Source organism: Lineus longissimus, chromosome 17, assembly GCF_910592395.1.
Source record: "Lineus longissimus chromosome 17, tnLinLong1.2, whole genome shotgun sequence".
Taxonomy (NCBI): Eukaryota; Metazoa; Nemertea; class Pilidiophora; order Heteronemertea; family Lineidae; genus Lineus; species Lineus longissimus.
The window spans coordinates 7,365,779-7,387,641 of NC_088324.1; the positions used below are offsets into that span (position 1 = coordinate 7,365,779).

General features: G+C 42.2%; 3 protein-coding genes across 3 annotated transcripts in view; all 3 read left to right on the forward strand.

The window, feature by feature from the left end:
- LOC135501822 (voltage-dependent calcium channel type A subunit alpha-1-like) overlaps positions 1-21,863 on the forward strand; it is a 348,627-nt gene that overhangs the window by 24,716 nt on the left and 302,048 nt on the right. The gene's annotated exons all lie outside the window — the stretch shown is intronic.
- On the forward strand, positions 419-5,793 carry LOC135500993 (histone H1, orphon-like). Its single transcript, XM_064792712.1, has 3 exons — positions 419-952; positions 2,396-2,417; positions 5,250-5,793. The coding sequence occupies exons 1-3, from the start codon at positions 441-443 to the stop codon at positions 5,787-5,789; spliced, it is 1,074 nt and encodes a 357-aa protein (XP_064648782.1). The 5' UTR covers positions 419-440; the 3' UTR covers positions 5,790-5,793.
- On the forward strand, positions 9,758-10,268 carry LOC135500994 (histone H1-delta-like). The gene has a single exon (XM_064792713.1). It carries the CDS (start codon positions 9,758-9,760, stop codon positions 10,256-10,258), a length of 501 nt encoding a protein of 166 aa, XP_064648783.1. The 3' UTR covers positions 10,259-10,268.

The following is a 21,863-nucleotide window of genomic DNA, read 5'->3' on the forward strand; positions in this document are numbered from 1 at the left end:
AAGAATACATCAAGAAGTTCAGAAAAACATATCTACATTTGGCACAAAAAAGTGTTTTAGATGCGTGGTTCAGCGAAAGTTTTGTCATATTTCGCTGATTAGGTTAACTTTTAATTGAAATATTTTATTCTAGAGCACTTAAGTAGACTTTTTTTTTCATATTGTGGTAGTGGGTATATCCGGGAAAGCGTCGGTAAAAAAGTGTTGTATTTTAAGTGATAGGCTTCGAGTAAAAAAGGATTTTCTAAAGCTAGTATAGCACAAAATGGTAATCAAATGGCTGCGAGTTAAATGTTAACCCATATGGAACGATTACATAAGTACCTGTTTACTTTTACGTCGGCACTTGCGGCATAAGAATTGGCAATCGGCCTAACTTAATCATTCAACATTCAACATTTATACTGACTACGTAGCGACCTACAAATTCTTCCATCATCATGTCTGCACTAGTGAAGAAAGCTGCCACGTCAAAGAAGCCAGCCGAACATCCCAAGTACAGCGATATGATCGCCGCCGCCATCGACGCACTGAAGGAACGGAACGGATCATCAAGGCAAGCCATCGTAAAGTACATCGCAGCTAATTTCAAAGTTGGGGACTCCGCTGATGTCCATGTCAAGCTTGCCCTGAAAAGGGGCGTCGTAGCCGAACAGCTCGTCCAAGTAAAAGGCACCGGAGCCAGTGGAAGCTTCAAGTTGGCCAAGAAGCCGGAGGCGCCCAAGAAAACAGTTGCTAAGAAACCAGCCGCGAAGCCTGCCGCCAAGAAGCCAGTGAAGAAAACTCCCACCAAAGCCACGAAAAAGCCTGCTGCGAAGAAGGCGGCAACGAAGAAACCAGCTGCCAAGAAACCAGTTGCCAAGAAACCTGCCGCCAAGAAGACGCCGACCAAGAAACCGGCTGCCAAGAAACCGGCTGCCAAGAAACCAGCTGCAAAGAAAGTCGCGAAGAAGTAGGAAGATTTAGTGCGACTGCAATTAGGATCTGAAACCAACGGCCCTTAAAAGGGCCACCCCAAATATTTTAAAAGAGACCATTCGTCACAATTGCAAAGCTTGTTGAACTGCACTCGATGCGTCAAGTACCTACATGGGCCCGCATTCCCCCAAGACCCCTAATTAGGCCTAATGGCCTCCGAAGAGGGGTAAAAAAGTTTATGCCATAGAATCAATGCCAACATGAAAGTCATCCAAATGGCTTCGACCATTTTATCATTGCCACAAAAGCATCCGAGATTGGATTGGAGCTAGTGGTGAAAAACGATACGTAACGCATCTGATATTTTACATAAATGTCCGTTTTATAACTACATTTGCCTAGAGTGCACATCACCTCGAAGTCTATATTTCATACCTTCTCGTGCATACGATGATTTGAAGCGAGATGGGTTTTGCCCATTAAACATGATTTTATTTTGTTTTCACACTCTATTATAACAATGTTCGTTTCGGCCTCGTCACTGTTTTGCATCGTTTGTGGTAATCACTACCAAAACACGATTCGAGACAAGACCACTAATGAATATTCATAGGTTGGGGGGTCGAGGCCTATCAATTAGACGAGTGCATGTTTTTAACTCTCAAGTACATATTTGGAGAGGTATTGAAAAAATATTTGTTGTGGCAAGTCTGAAATTTAGATTATGTTATTCCGGACAGTCGGGCAAGTAAATGGTGAAAAATAAACTGGTGATTGACCACAGACATTTTTTGATAATCGACAAATTAGACAGACTTTGATATTTCCACTCTTTTCAGCCAACTGGCAAAAAAATCTCAAAACACGTCCCCTTTTACCCAATTAGCAAAATTCGAAATTAATTTTTTCATCAAATAATTTCTTTATATCTGTAGGATTCACAACACCACGCGTTGCGGTCAAACATTGACAATTTAACTGCTAAAAGGCTTAAAAAATCAATGGTGGTCTTGTCTCATTCGCCTGGTCGCCATTAAGATGACGTCACGAGGTGGACCGCTCTCTCGGCTCACTCTACCAAACTTGGTTACATTGCAGCAGGCTGGACGATGTTTAGGAAATCGCCACAATAACGTCATTTTGTTCGAGCATTCCTGCTACATACATTTGAGTATACCATACAGCCAATGCACGTACGTGCAAGGGACGTCAATACTGGTAGAGCTATGCTAGGATAGTATGTCTGCCTTTGAGAATGGTCGGATTGAGAGAATCAAAGGATTATGGCCGGGTCTATTTGGCAAGCCGCTCGCCGAACAGGCATCTTTTTTTGTCCTGTTTGGAGAGCCGCTTGCCAAACAGCACTAAAAAGCCACCCTGTTCGGCCAGCCGGGCTTGCCAAACAGGTAAAAAATCTACCCTGTTTTGCGAGCTGGAGACTTTACTTTAATATTAATGAGTTCGGCTCTCTATTCAGGACAAGAAAAAGTCGCTGTTTGGTAAGCCGGGCTTGCCAAGTAGTCACTTCCACGGATTATAGTGGCAACTCGTGTGAAACCTGTCCATAAGCATCAAAAGCAAAAATACGTATTTATCTATACTCTTGCTAAACGTATTTCATCCAGTATTCCTATTTGGGAAAAAACTTGTCGTATAGTGTGCATCCTATGAAATTATAGAACCACGCTTTCATGGGCACATTGCGTTCGGTCACGTCGAGACAGGGAAGGACTGGGGCTCCGTCTGCAGCCCACATCGGCCACATCATAATAAATATGGCGAATCGGCGATCACCTCTCACCTCCTTCTCAGGGCAGTAATATCTAAATACTACTACCCTGATACGTCTGTGTTACAAATCCGCGCTGGGTGCAAAAAACGCACTCATTTGGGTGTTCTAATTGGATAATGTATGTACAATGAAAAAAATAAAAAAATGCAAGTACAATGACATTTTTTTTAAATGCATGCGCACGTCACGTGATTTTAACCCTTTCCTTTCTTTCCTGTTTCAATGTGGCCATGCTTTCTTAATAATGCAGGACAAAATATTTTCCATGATTGCCGCTGGCACCCTTGGCAAATCTGTACTCCGGGTATAAGGTCACCACGGTCAGAAGGCAGCCTGGGATGTCAATCAATAATGTTGGGGTATCGGATACGCTGCGTCTACCCTCGACCAAATCCAATTTCGCACTCCTTATCTCATATGCAATGTAAATGGGTTAATGCGAGGCTCCCGGACCATGTACTGACACTGACCGAGTCGAGAAGATCTTCATAAATAACTGGCTTGATATGCCACATTAAAGGCCTACTTCTCTACACATTCATCAAATTTCTTTGTGGCTAAAGTATCAAAGAAATAAACAGTGTCGTAGTGCAGTTATTATGCAGGAAAATTCGATGAAAATGGGTATTTACAAAATAGGTGCTTTACGATACTGGACAGTTTTCAAGAGTGGACATCACGAAAATATGGCCAACACCCATCCTGAGGAAATCAATTATCGCTTTTCCAGCATTGCACGCAAACATTAACCCCCGTTTTCTCAGGATGTCACCGTCAAGCATTTGAATTAATTGCCGATTTTGAAGACATGTAACATTTTCAAAAAATAATACATAGACACTATTGATATTGTTCGAAGGGAGATTGTGCTTACGTTCTAGGAGGTTCTCAGTTTTAAAAAAAATCTATATCGTTCTGTGCGACACAAAAGCTGCTGACAGTTGCATATTTGAGGAGGATATGGGAAGACCCTGGTGTCTGCTGTTACTGATTTGAATTCGGAAATATCGGTGGTAGGTGGAGAGTATTCACAGAGATTATAATTGTTAGAAATTTCAAGGTTGACTTTATTGTAAAACTTATCAGATATTCGAGACTTTGAAGGGCAAATTCACCCCCCCCCCCCCCCCCCACCATCCCCATTTCAGAATGTCCTACATATATTTATTATTATTGTCAATATGGGAAGACCTAGGAAGCCAAGACGGACAGAGAAAATCAGTATGTCCCGCACTAGGCCAACAGGCAATGTGAACTCGAACATAGAACCATATTATGTTTGAAGAGAACAACACGCTCTTAACATTTATTGGTAAAACAAAAAAAAAGTAGAGCCCCATAGCCTAGTGGTTAACACTGCTGGCTACCACGCAATAGGGCCCGGGTTCGATCCCGGGGAGAACCCAGGATTGTATTTCTGGATGAACCGGCGTGGCTTTCAAGGAACTAAAATTCCTGGCTCTTCACAATACGTACATTAACGTATGAAATACTCGAGGGTCTGGGAAGGGTGAGACTAAAAGCCGTGGTCCCTTGTACCTGAGTGTCTATGCCAGGGCAAGTAAAAGATCCTACATAGGTGGACAGTAGCCTATAGTGGACTCCATACCTCCGGCAAAAATCCAATAGGGTTACGACGCCGGTAATGATATGATAAAACAATCTTGGACCAACTGTGAAATTGGAAAACAGAGAAGTAAAACCAACAATCACCCAGTTCTTGTTTAAAAAAAGAGGAAAACAAGAAATTTTATTTTGATGGTAAAAACAACTAAAATTTCGCTGTGAAACCATTGCAGAGTGGTAAACAACTTTCTATAAAATCGTTACTTTTACATGCAGGCCCAGGCGGCACAATGGGAAAAATTATCCAGCCAACCTCTCCACAGAACCATCTTGATTGTGTTGCTTTTTGACCTAGAGGCTTTCGGGATTAGTTGGGCCCTTTTTGACCCCCCCCCCCTAAGTACCTTCTCCAATGACACTACAAAATGGTCCTGCCACCCGTTGAACCCACAGTCAGCCGGTTTGTTTATTGCCCAACAAAACGGTTCAAACATCTTTGAAAACGGTTTTCGTCTAAATAAAAAGTAACCAACACTAAATGTAAGAAATCTACTACAAGAATACATGAAGAAGTTCAGAAAAACATATCTACATTTGGCACAAAAAAGTGCTTTAGATGCGTGGTTCAGCGAAAGTTTTGTCATATTTCGCTGATTAGGTTAACTTTTAATTGAAATATTTTATTCTAGAGCACTTAAGTAGACTTTCTTTTTTCATATTGTGGTAGTGGGTATATCCGGGAAAGCGTCGGTAAAAAAGTGTTGTATTTTAAGTGATAGGCTTCGAGTAAAAAAGGATTTTCTAAAGCTAGTATAGCACAAAATGGTAATCAAATGGCTGCGAGTTAAATGTTAACCCATATGGAACGATTACATAAGTACCTGTTTACTTTTACGTCGGCACTTGCGGCATAAGAATTGGCAATCGGCCTAATTTAATCATTCAACATTCAACATTTATACTGACTACGTAGCGACCTACAAATTCTTCCATCATCATGTCTGCACTAGTGAAGAAAGCTGCCACGTCAAAGAAGCCAGCCGAACATCCCAAGTACAGCGATATGATCGCCGCCGCCATCGACGCACTGAAGGAACGGAACGGATCATCAAGGCAAGCCATCGTAAAGTACATCGCAGCTAATTTCAAAGTTGGGGACTCCGCTGATGTCCATGTCAAGCTTGCCCTGAAAAGGGGCGTCGTAGCCGAACAGCTCGTCCAAGTAAAAGGCACCGGAGCCAGTGGAAGCTTCAAGTTGGCCAAGAAGCCGGAGGCGCCCAAGAAAACAGTTGCTAAGAAACCAGCCGCGAAGCCTGCCGCCAAGAAGCCAGTGAAGAAAACTCCCACCAAAGCCACGAAAAAGCCTGCTGCGAAGAAGGCGGCAACGAAGAAACCAGCTGCCAAGAAACCAGTTGCCAAGAAACCTGCCGCCAAGAAGACGCCGACCAAGAAACCGGCTGCCAAGAAACCGGCTGCCAAGAAACCAGCTGCAAAGAAAGTCGCGAAGAAGTAGGAAGATTTAGTGCGACTGCAATTAGGATCTGAAACCAACGGCCCTTAAAAGGGCCACCCCAAATATTTTAAAAGAGACCATTCGTCACAATTGCAAAGCTTGTTGAACTGCACTCGATGCGTCAAGTACCTACATGGGCCCGCATTCCCCCAAGACCCCTAATTAGGCCTAATGGCCTCCGAAGAGGGGTAAAAAAGTTTATGCCATAGAATCAATGCCAACATGAAGGTCATCCAAATGGCTTCGACCATTTTATCATTGCCACAAAAGCATCCGAGATTGGATTGGAGCTAGTGGTGAAAAACGATACGTAACGCATCTGATATTTTACATAAATGTCCGTTTAACTACATTTGCCTAGAGTGCACATCACCTCGAAGTCTATATTTCATACCTTCTCGTGCATACGATGATTTGAAGCGAGATGGGTTTTGCCCATTAAACATGATTTTATTATGTTTTCACACTCTAATACAAAATTATAACAATGTTCGTTTCGGCCTCGTCACTGTTTTGCATCGTTTGTGGTAATCACTACCAAAACACGATTCGAGACAAGACCACTAATGAATATTCATAGGTTGGGGGGTCGAGGCCTATCAATTAGACGAGTGCATGTTTTTAACTCTCAAGTACATATTTGGAGAGGTATTGAAAAAATATTTGTTGTGGCAAGTCTACAGATATAAAGAAATTATTTGATGAAAAAATTAATTTCGAATTTTGCTAATTGGGTAATAGGGGGCGTGTTTTGAGATTTTTCTGCCAGTTGGCTGAAAAGAGTGGAAATATCAAAGTCTGTCCAATTTGTCGATTATCAAAAAATGTCTGTGGTCAATCACCAGTTTATTTTTCAATATTTACTTGCCCGACTGTCCGGAATAACATAATCTAAATTTCAGATTCACAACACCACGCGTTGCGGTCAAACATTGACAATTTAACTGCTAAAAGGCTTAAAAAATCAATGGTGGTCTTGTCTCATTCGCCTGGTCGCCATTAAGATGACGTCACGAGGTGGACCGCTCTCTCGGCTCACTCTACCAAACTTGGTTACATTGCAGCAGGCTGGACGATGTTTAGGAAATCACCACAATAACGTCATTTTGTTCGAGCATTCCTGCTACATACATTTGAGTATACCATACAGCCAATGCACGTACGTGCAAGGGACGTCAATACTGGTAGAGCTATGCTAGGATAGTATGTCTGCCTTTGAGAATGGTCGGATTGAGAGAATCAACGGATTATGGCCGGGTCTATTTGGCAAGCCGCTCGCCGAACAGGGATCTTTTTTTGTCCTGTTTGGAGAGCCGCTTGCCAAACAGCACTAAAAAGCCACCCTGTTCGGCCAGCCGGGCTTGCCAAACAGGTAAAAAATCTACCCTGTTTTGCGAGCTGGAGACTTTACTTTAATATTAATGAGTTCGGCTCTCTATTCAGGACAAGAAAAAGTCGCTGTTTGGTAAGCCTGGCTTGCCAAGTAGTCACTTCCACGGATTATAGTGGCAACTCGTGTGAAACCTGTCCATAAGCATCAAAAGCAAAAATACGTATTTATCTATACTCTTGCTAAACGTATTTCATCCAGTATTCCTATTTGGGAAAAAACTTGTCGTATAGTGTGCATCCTATGAAATTATAGAACCACGCTTTCATGGGCACATTGCGTTCGGTCACGTCGAGACAGGGAAGGACTGGGGCTCGGTCTGCAGCCCACATCGGCCACATCATAATAAATATGGCGAATCGGCGATCACCTCTCACCTCCTTCTCAGGGCAGTAATATCTAAATACTACTACCCTGATACGTCTGTGTTACAAATCCGCGCTGGGTGCAAAAAACGCACTCATTTGGGTGTTCTAATTGGATAATGTATGTACAATGAAAAAAATAAAAAAATGCAAGTACAATGACATTTTTTTAAAATGCATACGCACGTCACGTGATTTTAACCCTTTCCTTTCTTTCCTGTTTCAATGTGGCCATACTTTCTTAATAATGCAGGACAAAATATTTTCCATGATTGCCGCTGGCACCCTTGGCAAATCTGTACTCCGGGTATAAGGTCACCACGGTCAGAAGGCAGCCTGGGATGTCAATCAATAATGTTGGGGTATCGGATACGCTGCGTCTACCCTCGACCAAATCCAATTTCGCACTCCTTATCTCATATGCAATGCAAATGGGTTAATGCGAGGCTCCCGGACCATGTACTGACACTGACCGAGTCGAGAAGATCTTCATAAATAACTGGCTTGATATGCCACATTAAAGGCCTACTTCTCTACACATTCATCAAATTTCTTTGTGGCTAAAGTATCAAAGAAATAAACAGTGTCGTAGTGCAGTTATTATGCAGGAAAATTCGATGAAAATGGGTATTTACAAAATGGGTGCTTTACGATACTGGGCAGTTTTCAAGAGTGGACATCACGAAATATGGCCTACAACCATCCTGAGGAAATCAGGGGTTAAATTATCGCCTTTCCAGCATTGCACACAAACATTAACCCCCGTTTCCTCAGGATGCCACCGTCAAGCATTTGAATTAATTGCCGATTTTGAAGACATGTAACATTTTCCAAAAATAATACATAGACACTATTCTTGATATTGTTCGAAGGGAGATTGTGCTTACGTTCTAGGAGGTTCTCAGTTAAAAACAAAATCTATATCGTACTGTCCGACACAAAAGCTACTGACGGTTGCAGATTTGAGGAGGATATGAGAGGGCCCTGGTGTCTGCTGTTACTGATTTGAATGCGGAAATATCGGTGGTAGGTGGAGAGTATTCACAGAGATTATGATTGTTTGAAACTTCAAGGTTGAACTAATTGTAAAACTTATCAGATATTCGAGACTTTGAAGGGCAAATTCACCCCCCCCCCCTCACCATCCCCATGTCAGAATGTCCTATTTATTATTATTGTCAATATGGGAAGACCTAGGAAGCCCAGACGGACAGAGAAAATCAGTATGTCCCGCACTAGGCCAACAGGCAATGTGAACTCGAACATAGAACCATATTATGTTTGAAGAGAACAACACGCTCTCAACATTTATTAGTAAAACAATCTTGGACCAACTGTGAAATTGGAAAACAGAGAAGTAAAACCAACAATCACCCAGTTCTTGTTTAAAAAAAGAGGAAAACAAGAAATGTTATTTTAATGGTAAAAACAACTAAAATTTCGCTGTGAAACCGTGGTAAACAACTTTCTATAAAATCGTTACTTTTACATGCAGGCCCAGGCGGCACAATGGGAAAAATTATCCAGCCAACCTCTCCACAGAACCATCTTGATTGTTTTCCTTTTTGACCGAGAGGCTTTCGGGATTAGTTTGGCCCTTTTTGACCCCCCCCTAAGTACCCTCTCCAATGACACTACAAAATGGTCCTGCCACCCGTTGAACCCACAGTCAGCCGGTTTGTTTATTGCCCAACAAAACGGTTCAAACATCTTTGAAAACAGTTTTCGTCTAAATAAAAAGTAACCAACACTAAATGTAAGAAATCTACTACAAGAATACATGAAGAAGTTCAGAAAAAAATATCTACATTTGGCACAAAAAAGTGCTTTAGATGCGTGGTTCAGCGAAAGTTTTGTCATATTTCGCTGATTAGGTTAACTTTTAATTGAAATATTTTATTCTAGAGCACTTAAGTAGACTTTCTTTTTTCATATTGTGGTAGTGGGTATATCCGGGAAAGCGTCGGTAAAAAAGTGTTGTATTTTAAGTGATAGGCTTCGAGTAAAAAAGGATTTTCTAAAGCTAGTATAGCACAAAATGGTAATCAAATGGCTGCGAGTTAAATGTTAACACATATGGAACGATTACATAAGTACCTGTTTACTTTTACGTCGGCACTTGCGGCATAAGAATTGGCAATCGGCCTAACTTAATCATTCAACATTCAACATTTATACTGACTACGTAGCGACCTACAAATTCTTCCATCATCATGTCTGCTCCAGTGAAGAAAGCTGCCACGTCAAAGAAGCCAGCCGAACATCCCAAGTACAGCGATATGATCGCCGCCGCCATCGACGCACTGAAGGAACGGAACGGATCATCAAGGCAAGCAATCGTTAAGTACATCGCAGCTAATTTCAGTGTTGGGGACTCCGCTGATGTCCATGTCAAGCTTGCCCTGAAAAGGGGCGTCGTAGCCGAACAGCTCGTCCAAGTAAAAGGCACCGGAGCCAGTGGAAGCTTCAAGTTGGCCAAGAAGCCGGAGGCGTCCAAGAAAACAGTTGCTAAGAAACCAGCCGCGAAGCCTGCCGCCAAGAAGCCAGTGAAGAAAACTCCCACCAAAGCCACGAAAAAGCCTGCTGCGAAGAAGGCGGCAACAAAGAAACCAGCTGCCAAGAAACCAGTTGCCAAGAAACCTGCCGCCAAGAAGACGCCGACCAAGAAACCGACTGCCAAGAAACCAGCTGCCAAGAAAGTCGCGAAGAAGTAGGAAGATTTAGTGCGACTACAATTAGGATCTGAAACCAACGGCCCTTAAAAGGGCCACCCCAAATATTTTAAAAGAGACCATTCGTCACAATTGCAAAGCTTGTTGAACTGCACTCTATGCAGGTCGAGTGGGGATCGGAAAAATTGCATCAAGTACCTACATGGGCCCGCATTCCCCCCGAGACCCCTAATTAGACCTAATGGCCTCCGAAGAGGGGTCAAAAAGTTTATGCCATAGAATCAATGCCAACATGAAGGTCAATGAGAGTACATGTCATAGTTTTCGGCCGCCGTGACCCCGCCCCGCCCCAGTGATTAATGATAAGGCCACACTTTTTTGATAAGTTGGACTACGAAACTTCAGATCCAAAGACCAAGATAGATATTTTCTTCAATCTCAGAACCGTGTGGGGCGGGAATAAAAATAAATAAATCATCAGCCTCTCCGGAAAATAACCCCCTGCAGATTCGTTATCCAACAAATGTGGCATATAGATATTTTCTATCTAAGCGCTACTCTTTGATGAAGATTAAACCACTGTATCTCTTTTATTGTATCTTTACGAACCGAATACTCTAATTTCGAGATCGATAATATCTTATTCTTGAGGGCGAATAGTTCTCTCAAAACAACCTTGAAGAATAGAATCGAATCAGCAAACAAAGATTCACCTCAAATGAAATCGATAATAAATTAATGGCACAGTTGGTGTCAGACGTAAGCCCTTCTCATAAATAAGTCAAGGTAGCCAAGATACACCTGTACAGGGTGTACCAAAACAAAGCCAACAAAATCGATACAGGTAGTTTATAAATAAATAAACCTCACAGTAGGGCACGAAAGTAAGTCATTCTCATACATAAGTGAAATGAGGCGAATGTAAAAGTCAAGCTGGCCAAGAGACACTTATACAGGTCGTACTAAACCCAAGCTAACATAATTGATTGTTTATAAATAAACGGCAATGTTGGGGACGGAAGTAATCCCTTCTAAGCACGCAAGAAACACTTATACGGGGTGTACCAAAACAAAGCTATCAAAATTGATCAAAATTAGTTGAATAGGTGAACTGCAAAGTTGGGGACATAAGTAATCCATTTGCGTATATAAGACAAGGTACACAATATACACTTATACAGAGTGTACCGAAACAAAGTTATCAAAATTGATAAATGAACGGTACAGTTGGAGAAAGAAGTAATCCATTCTCATCAGTCAAAATCGCCACGAGACACTTAAACAGGGCGTACTAAAACAAATGCATCATCATCAATAGTTTATAAGCTTACATGAAGGCTTAGTCAGGGGCGAGGATGTATCACAACAAGGCTACCAGAACCATTAGTTCATGCACACATCGTAGTTGGGGATATAAGTAATCTATTCCCATTTGTAACTCAAGGCAGCCACGATACACTTATACAGGGTGTTCGCGGAAACAAACCTATCAGAAACACTAATTTTCTCATGAACTGCTCAGTTGGAGACAAAAGTCATCGATTTTCATATGACACTTAGTCGAGGTAGCCAAGATACATCTATTCAAGCTACAACAAAACAACAAAGCTAATATATCACAATCAATAATTTGTACACAAACTGCACTGCATTCATTCTCAAACATAAGTCAACGTCGCCAAGAGTCGTGCTTCTCCTTACAGGGCAGGGCGTTCCAATACAAAGTTACACGAATCAATAATTCACACACGAACCGTGCTCAGCCGGGGATAGGGACTTATTTGGGGTGTACCGAGTTCTGCGCTGGCGCCGTAAAATCGACTTTGAGAATGTATCAACAACTTCATCAATAATGAACACATAAAAGACCGACAAAATTAACCTGTCAGGTCGGTTCCCGAAGTGACTTCTTTGCCAAACATCGATGATTTTCATATTCGACAGCGTGCACCCTTGTTTAATTACGACTTGCTCTTTCATGACACCGCTAAGACGGCCGGTTTTGACCCCCGAGGCCCGGCCCACATTGGGAATGAGCAGGCAGGACTACCGCGGGATAACAAACTCCGTCCGGCCTGATTTAAACGACAAAAAGATAGAAAAAAAGTTAACACTGTAAGTACATAATGTTATTCAACAAAAGTAACACCGGCCGATGATGAAGCTATTAGCGCGAATCGCAAATCAATAGTCACAAGTAATGGTACATGGGTGGTTACTGATAATGTTGGTGTACGTCGCCGCGGGCAAGGCATTCGCGTATTTACAACACCTCTGCCATTGTTATCAGTTTTCGATAGACAAATCCCGTTGCATGATATATCATGCAGAAGATATGAAAATCAAAACTCACCGATAACCGACGCCCAAGTCACTAGGCATGTTTCGCGACGGAGAACCAAGTAAAAAGTTGTGGCGGAATCAAGTCCTACGCGTAGTCGTTTACCCGGAAATCGACCGGCTTTTATCCGCCATTGACTTGCTATTTCAATATAAGTGTTGGGGAAAATCTGGTATAAAATTTAGATTTTTGATTTAATGATCACAAGTGAAGCAATAATCAAAGACAAATCAGATGTTATTCAGCGTTATTTAAACTTTCAGACAAACACAACATTGCGTTCTAATGTAATAAGTAGCGGGTTTGGCCCTTTTTATCATGAAAGATTGCACCTTCTGATTGCTCATTTAAACCCCTGATTGATTCATTCTGTGGAGATCGGGGTAATAACATGGTATCCCAAAAGTGCTTTGAACAGGGAAACAAATGGAAAGCGCTATAAAAAGAACTACATATCATTATCATTATTACTATAAAGCGTAGGACTGCTGTCGTCTGCCGATACCCGGCACACCTTATTGCACCTTATCGTTTTCCGCTGATCCGGTAAATCGAAAAAGTAATCCAATCGTCGTTTCGTGTTCAATTATTGTTCAACACTTATGCGCCAAGAAATGATTTTCATCAGCTGGTGGCCTGGGACAATCGAAGCCTTTAACCAATAGAATGTTACTCCTAATGCAGTACTCTGCGAGACATTATTATTTTCATCGCTGTTACCGGTAACGATGACAAGCACGTGATTCTGAAAGGAACGTAGTGAAGCGATTAATGGAAACGTGCCTACAGTGTTGGCTTGGTACACGAACAGGAACTCGCCATGGGAGATGACTGATGTTAGGACGGGCCGTGTACTTCGAAGTCGATAACCCTGAGCGACACCCTAATGTTTTAAAACAGTGCCGGTGTAGAGGTTTGGAATGTCCTAGGATAGACTGTCCGCGGAACAGCTGATTCTATTATAGTAGAGTCAATTTATGAAAAATAAGGCCTAACCTCAAAAAAATTGCAAGCAAACGTTTTATGGTTGTTTATTGTAGTATTGGGTCTTGTAAACAACATATCAAAAGTTTACAAAAATTTATGTCCGGGAAAGGGTCAAAAAATGACGTCAAAAACAAGATGGCCGCCAAATCATAAAAGTGGCTATATCTCACTTCATATTTGACATAGAGTGAAAATATTGGTGCCTAGGTATAGGTTTTAGGGGTCAAGGAATCCATTAAGCCTATTTATGAGGTTGTAGGAGAATTGCATAATGGGAAATCCAAGATGGCCGCCACGACGGCCCCAGATTATGTCTTTGGCCACAACTCAGTTCATACTAAACGAAACTGACAGTTGTGTGGTGTCTTTTCATAGGGTTTAGGGGTCAAGGAATCCATTAAGACTATTTATGAAGTTGTAGAAGAAGTGCATCATTGCAAATCGATGCTGACCGCAATACACCCAAGACTTAAAAATAGCTCAGTTTATGTTATTGGTCATCAAGCAACAAAACATGCATTTTCTCCACGTTGGAGTACGTATGCAACCTAGCCGCTAAGCAAAACATCCCACCAATCGTTACATTCGACCAGCCGCTCTTCTGGAAGGCATCGGAGATCGTAAATGAAGTACCAGACAATAGTCCGATTAGAAATGTTGTGTTGTTACTAGGCAGATTCCATACCTTCATGAATCTTCTGTGGGCAATAGGAACATTAATGGATGGGAGTGGGCTGAGACAGATCCTAGAAACAGTCTATGGAGAAAACGCGGTTGTGCATATCATGAGTGGTAAATCTGTACAACGTGCATTTCGTGGACATCTTCTTGTGGATCAATGCCCTACGCATCAGATAGTGGCTAAAATCATCAAGGACGAGCCTGGTTTTGAAAACGTCTTGAAAGAGCTTGAAACGCTCTACGCTCTTACGGAAACTGGTGAACGAGAGATGGAGTCGTTGCCGAAGTCGGATTGCATCGCAACAATCGCTGATCAGCTCAAATCGAAAGAATGTGAACTATCCAATGATTCAAAGACAAGTAAACTGTGGATAAACTATCAGAAAATGTTGGGAGTTGCACGCGAGCTCATTGAGGCTGATCGCACTGGGTCATGGGAGATGCACCTCCATGCCATCGCAGATTGTTTGCCAATATTTGCAGCAGCTGGACACCCTAACTATCTCAAGTCGGGTTAACTGTATCTACAGAAGATGAACAGCTTAGAAGCTGAAAACCCTACTGTTCATCAGAAGTTTATGAATGGCTTCCATGTCATACGCCGCAGCAACCAATACTGGGCTGGCCTAAGCTCTGATCTTGTTATAGAGCAGACGCTCATGCGTTCTCTTAAAAGCACAGGCGGGCTAACAAGAGGAAGTGGCTTCAGTGAACACCAAAGAACACTTTGGACCATGTCTCGCCCTGTAACCTCAGCCTACAACTATGCCATGCAAGAGTTCAGCTAGATGGTATACACAACAAGTGAACAGCACAAAGAGGCTACGCCTTCAAGGATGAACAGAGATAAAGCAGACGGAGAAAAGCTAATAGAAAAACTTGCAGACTTTTCTCCCTTTACAGGGGATGCCACCTTGCGCAACATTATAACAGGGATAAATGCTAATGAAGATGTGAACGTGCATGATCTTTTCACGGTTGGCAAAAGCGTAGTAAAAGCAATGGAAGGACAGTCTATATTTTCGTATTCGCACAAGAGAAATACTAGAGTGAAGACATTAGCTACTGCCCGGGCCATCAAAATAACTGGCGATCGAACCATCGACCCAGCTCTGTTGTTTCAGAGGTTCTTGGTTGTGTCACAGTCAGGAGAAGATCTTAGTCTAAGTGAGGTGATGGACTATGAACTCAGCCCTCATCCTCCATCGTTATTTGAAGCAAAGCACTGCTTGCGCTAACCAGACAAGGCACAACTGATGGAAGCTATAAGAAACCATGTCACTCCTAAATCCGAGGATGCCGTGCTCGATACAATCCCAGTCACTGATCACTACGTTTTAGACGGGGGCTCACTTTTGCATAGAACGAAATGGACCGAAGGGTCCACATACAGCTCGATCGCCGAGGCATATGCAAAGCTCACTGGTGATTTATACGGACATGCCACAGTTGTCTTTGATGGGTACAGCGGAGGGCCAGGAATTAAGGATAATACTCATCAGCGACGAGGTGCTAACAAGACTGCAAACAAGGTCGATATATCAGATGCTACCAAGTTCGTTGGAAAAAAGGAAGACCCCTCTCAAATGTGGAAAACAAACAGGCTATGATTGATCTAATCGCAAACTGTTTGCGACAGAAAGGCTGCAATGTCATTCAAGCTGAGGGAGATGCAGACGTGGACATTGTAAAAGCTGCAGTTTCGATGTCTAGGTACAAATCTACAACGCTCATTGGTGAAGATACCGACCTGTTGATTCTCCTCTTGTATCATGCGACAGTTGAGGACAGCCATGAGCTGTACTTCCCGTTCAGACAAAAGTGGTGATAAAACAAAACATGTGTACAACATCAGTGTTCTGAAACATATATTAGGTGATGACATATGCACTGATCTGCTGTTTTTGCACGCATTCACGGGTTGTGATACGACTTCAAGAATCTTTGGCATTGGAAAGAAATCCGTGTTCGAAAAGATTCTGAAGGGAGACACCGTGTAACGCTCATGTTCAAAGGTGTTTTGTTCCCCTGACAGAGACAAAAAAACTATCGAAGGTGCTGGCTCTAAAGCAATGATTTCATTGTTTAATGGGAATCAAAGCGAATCTCTAGCAGCCCTTAGGTACAGTTTGCTCTGTAAGAAAGTTTCAAGAGCCAAGGCATTTGTGACACCTGAACGACTTCCACCAACTGCTTCTGCCACCAGATTTCACTCACTTAGGGTGCATTACCAAGTGCTTGTCTGGATGGGCATGAGTGAGGACATGGTTCCAACTGACTGGGGATTCAAAGTCCAAGGGGATACACTCATTCCGATCATGATGGATAATGACCTTGCTCCCGAGGCTCTCCTCAAAATGATCCACTGCAACTGCTCCGCTACATGTAACACACTAAGGTGTACCTGCAAAAAGCATGGGCTTGAGTGCACGAATGCATGCGGATCTTGTCAGGAGGAGAACTGTGATAACATGACTCTGGACCCAATACAAGACGAAGAAGACGTTGATGAAGAACAATGAGATATAGAGGCTATTTCCACAGTGACTAAAAATAAAATATTACTATGTACATATAGTCGTTGCTAAATATAGTTCTTTAATATTCCCAACTTACGCACCATATCTGGTGGCCATCTTGGATTCCCTATTATGCACTTCTTCTACAACCTCATAAATAGTCTTAATGGATTCCTTGACCCCTAAAACCTATGAAAAGACACCACACAACTGTCAGTTTCGTTTAGTATGAATTGAGTTGTGGCCAAAGACATAATCTGGGGCCGTCGTGGCGGCCATCTTGGATTTCCCATTATGCAATTCTCCTACAACCTCATAAATAGGCTTAATGGATTCCTTGACCCCTAAAACCTATACCTAGACACCAATATTTTCACTCTATGTCAAATATGAAGTGAGATATAGCCACTTTTATGATTTGGCGGCCATCTTGTTTTTGACGTCACTTTTTGACCCTTTCCCGGACTTAAATTTTTGTAAACTTTTGATATGTTGTTCACAAGACCCAATACTACAATAAACAACCATAAAACGTTTGCTTGCAATTTTTTTGGGGTCAGGTGCTATATTGACTCTACTATTACGCGCTTTAACCTCGTATCTTTTGGTGGTCATGGCATCTATAGAACCAAATAAAATACTATAATCCGTCAGCATACAATAGCGCCGGACACCGTTTCCAGGCGGATATTTTCTACTTCTACACTTGTACGAGAAGTTTCGATGGTGGGTGGCTGATGTTAACACGGGCCGTGAATCATATACAAACATAGCATTATGACCATGAGAAAACCCGTGTAACGTTAAGGTAAAGTCACTGGAACACTTGTAGTCCGGGCACAATGATAGCCTACGTGTACATTATTGTGTACCGACAGCTTGTTTCTACACCGTGGAGGCTATAACTGTACCGGGGCTATCATCGTACCGCTCCACCTTAATTATCGAAAGGGCTAGCCGGCGTGGCCATTGATCAGTGCTAACATCCCCTCACGCCACTGGCGAGTCAACCGGTTACACTTAGTTACGCTAATTATTCCATTGGAGCACGACAGGGGCGGAGTGTTTGTATTTGTCCACGGTGTTATACTATAGACAGAAGCCCAGATCAATGGAATCTGAGATGGGGTCAGTTTGGCTTTGCCTAATCTGTTGATGCTCACAAAACAATCAATCGGTGGCATCTTTGATTTTTCCCGATATCGGTTTGGCCGCGGCGAAACGGACAACGAGATTGTCATCTGTTTGTACCAGTGGTGACCTCGCGGCCTTTGTGGCGAGATTTGGCTCAGGTCTTTGTCCGAAGTATCCTTAAAAACAGGATTAGGACGCCATCTTGGACGCCATCTTGAATAGAAGAACAAGCTTGTTTTTTTGTTACTGCGCAGCTTTCAATCTGAGCTGGTCGAATTTAATTTTGACAATTCTTCTCAGCGCGCGATCTTTGATTCGTAAGGAGACACAAAGGGAGAAGAAAAGTGTAAAATATGTTGGTTTTACATGGCAAACGGCTTCTAGCAGCGCTGTGACTTCTCTAAACAGTAAAAATAAGAAATCCTTATACGGCAATACGAGAAAACAGTGCATTGACGGAGTACACCCGTAGATCTAATGACGTTTGCCCGCTATGTCCTAATTTAAGTATAGTGTACCATCCAAATACTATTAAAATCATTATTTTATAATATCAGAGATCAGCAGAGGGTAACGGCGCATGTATATCGGCGCCTGTGGCAATCAGGGCCGAGTCGTCAGCCTGAACGTAAAACTCTTAATGAGATTAACTGAACAAATGACGTCTTAAAGGAACGTGCTTTTGAACAACTGGGCTTGGAGTATTTACCTACAACCGCATTAAACCCATACATACCCAAGTTGTTCCTTTCATATTCTTAACAGATGGTCCCAGAGACTGTAAAAAAAGACAACGAAACATCAGAGATTTTCATTAGCAGATCGATAATGCGATGGCCGAGTTTCACAGATTTAAAGTTCACCTAAATCGTGGAAACCATGCTGCAAATACTTCCACCAGGCACAGTAAATAGAGCATATGTAGCCAAATGCTGAACACGAAAATCGAAAAAAATCAAACTCTCGAAACTCACTGACAAATGTGGAAGGGTTTCTCGTTACTAATTTGAACGCTCTAAAATAAGTTATTTTCTTTTGTGATCCTTTTTACGGCTGTTTTTGAGATGAGTCTCAAGTTTTGATATTCTTTCGAAATAACATCAAGTTCCAGAATGATGTACTGCGTGGAGTATTTAACACAAAATGACGTGTTTGGATATTGGCTTCATTACTATTCAAAACACATGACTTTCAAGCTTTAGACGACTGAGCAATCATAGTTCGCCGCTCAACCTGTCCATCACGGTATCCACTGATGAGAATTGCACGAATCGACTAAGCACGACGCGAGAACGGAACCTGAGCCTTTGCCTAAGGTACTGTCGTCTTGGGATAATATTTCCCACCTTGTTTTATGGGACTGACAAATCTAGGTTCAATGAGACTATAAGGAAGAGATTGCCCAATTTTAGACTTAGACTGCCGAATTTAAGTTTCAGGTTGTTTTCAATGTTCAGGTGGTATAAAATTTACGGAATGAATGACTTTGACAAGTTGAAAACACACATCTAAAAAATATCAATTTCTGGCGAAAGCCTGCAAAGACAATGTATCATGAGAATGTACATCATTTTTGGAACACAATGTCTAAAAAAGAGAACGAATTTGGAAAAAACGAAGGTAAATAGTCACTGGTTATGCCCAATCTGTTTTACTACATAGGCTATCACATTCATATTCTTTTTAATGTTTCGCAAAATATTGTCAAAGTTTCCATAAAGTGCTTTTCCCCATCAAAACCCAACATTTCTTTAAAAGTCAAACAAATACTGGATTGAGAACGAAACTTACAGAACATTTCGAATAGCATCCGCCATTCCTCGTCAGCTGATCTACTGCTGTTGATGTTGTTGTTGTTGTTGTCGTTGTTCGTTGTTACAGAAGATAGTAACTGCATGAATTTAAATGCGTCATGGAGGTGGATTTTTAAAAACATATTTTTCGGAATAAATGAACCTTTTTATTGTTTATCAAATGAGTTAAAAACACCTCATTTACCGAGTGGTGTAATAACATAGCCAACCAAGTGGGCCTTACAACTCATGCTAAAGCCGAGATTTGCCTGCTACCTGGCGCCCCATTCATCCACCGGTAACATGATAATAGCTCTTTGTCAAGTCGCCAGGACGAAATGCAAATAACCACGAGGAATTCGATGATTACTCCTCGCCGCTTCGTTATCATAACAAAACGACATCAACTTCGACTTAGGAGACGGCCATTTTGAATTGGAGCGAAATTGGCTCCTTTCAATTTCGTTCATAGCGACCGGAAGTAGCGAAAATTGCACGAAGAATACTGCAGTGTTATTCCAAAGAGCAAGCAATTAGGCGCCAGTCAGTCTAAAAATGATAAAACATCAGTCGCCGCATGCACTCAGTCGTTCTTATACAAGGGAGTGACTACAAAATTGCCACATGATGTTGCAGACAAAAGAAACATTACCTGCATCCTCCGGATCAAAGAATCGACTTGATGGTGGCCCAACTGAGTCGGTCTATGGCACAAACAAAGCAGGCAAATTCAGTTGCATCGATATTTTTAATTGGCTGGAGCAAGGGAGACGCACCCGTCTTCGTGTTTTACTATCTTTCGCCTTAACCACCATGCGCCCGTATGCGTCATTTACCAAGTTCATCTCCCAATAACCGCCGACTTGGAATATCGTCAAAAGACGGCCTGGTAGCCAGTTTCCTACGGTTGACAATCAAAATCCTGGTCTGTAAGTGGTTCGGCTGTCAAGGCCGTAAGACGCCTCCACTGCGTTGGGTTTTGCGTTTTTCCCACTGTCCATATCGGGCAGTGCAACAGAAAACAACAACGGGAAAAAACGCGAAAGGAACCGCAAATCGGACAAGTCTGGGGAGGCCTTAAAGTTTCCATTCGGAAAATCTGCACAGAAAGCTTTGTTCCCATTTCTTGAGAGAATTCGGAAAATCTGCACAGAAAGCTTTGTTCCCATTTCTTGAGAGAATTTTGTGGTCGAAATATTCAGACCGTTAAAAAACAAACTTCGAAGAAATCCGCCGAAAAGTTTGCGCTCCAGAGCTCATGAAATCGCTAAGGACATAGCTAAAAGACTGGCCAAACCCGACTTGGCAGTAAAACAAAAAATATCAGCACCGGATCCCGCACCGGATCTACACCAACAGGTTTGTCTCTAATTACTGCACACAACTGCTAACATAATCTCCCTTTCTTTCGTTACAGGTAAGACGAACGAGATTCAGAAAAATTAGCAGAGTAATGGCCCCGGTAAGTTTTTCTTCGGGCACACGATGTGTTTAACTTCTTTGATTATGAGGGACGCTATCTTTGGAGATAATGATAGAGATTAGTCGCGTTGGTCAGGGATCGTATATTTTTCGTATGCCGTGATTTGTTTCAGTTGCATGATAGCTAGCTGTTTGTGCTAACAGAGTGCTGGTAACGCTATTTCAATGTTGAGATATATACATGTATTCGAATCAGCTGTATTTGTTAGTAACCGTTAAGCTACGCACACACGACGGACACTGAAAATGACAAAACATATTTTGAAAATATTAATCAAATCAAAAAAGTATCATGTGGAAGCGATAATATGAATGGAAAACAGTAATTTTGGCTAAATAGATCTCTCAGAATTTCAGAAAAATAAAACAGTTTAGAAATATCATTCGCTGCCCAATAAAACAACGGATAAGACGAAAGAGTTGAATCAATTCGCCTCCTATAAGTAACGCCGAGCGCGTCTCCTCGTTCATCATCAGCTGCCGGGGAGAGCCAATCCGTCCAATCTGCGGGGAACGTCCGGTTCCTGACGACCAGATATCCTCTCCTTCCCCCCGATTGCCACTCACGAGGCAAACACGTTTGGTGCCAGTCACAGGCGACAGCTGATTAGCAGATAAGCTGATATTTTGGCTGATTGTACTGCTGACAGCAGCGCAGGCCAGCCGTTTGTTGCGGCTTATATTTTCATGAGGGACTGCCTTTGGAAGGG

Bases quoted from the DNA above. Each gene is read 5' to 3' on its own strand.
- LOC135500993 (XM_064792712.1), top strand. From the start codon at position 441: ATGTCTGCACTAGTGAAGAAAGCTGCCACGTCAAAGAAGCCAGCCGAA. The intron at 953-2,395 runs GTAGGAAGATTT...CTCTCTATTCAG, and splicing joins GCAAAGAAAGTCGCGAAGAA to GACAAGAAAAAGTCGCTGTT. The intron at 2,418-5,249 runs GTAAGCCGGGCT...CTGACTACGTAG, and splicing joins CAAGAAAAAGTCGCTGTTTG to CGACCTACAAATTCTTCCAT.
- LOC135500994 (XM_064792713.1), top strand. From the start codon at position 9,758: ATGTCTGCTCCAGTGAAGAAAGCTGCCACGTCAAAGAAGCCAGCCGAA.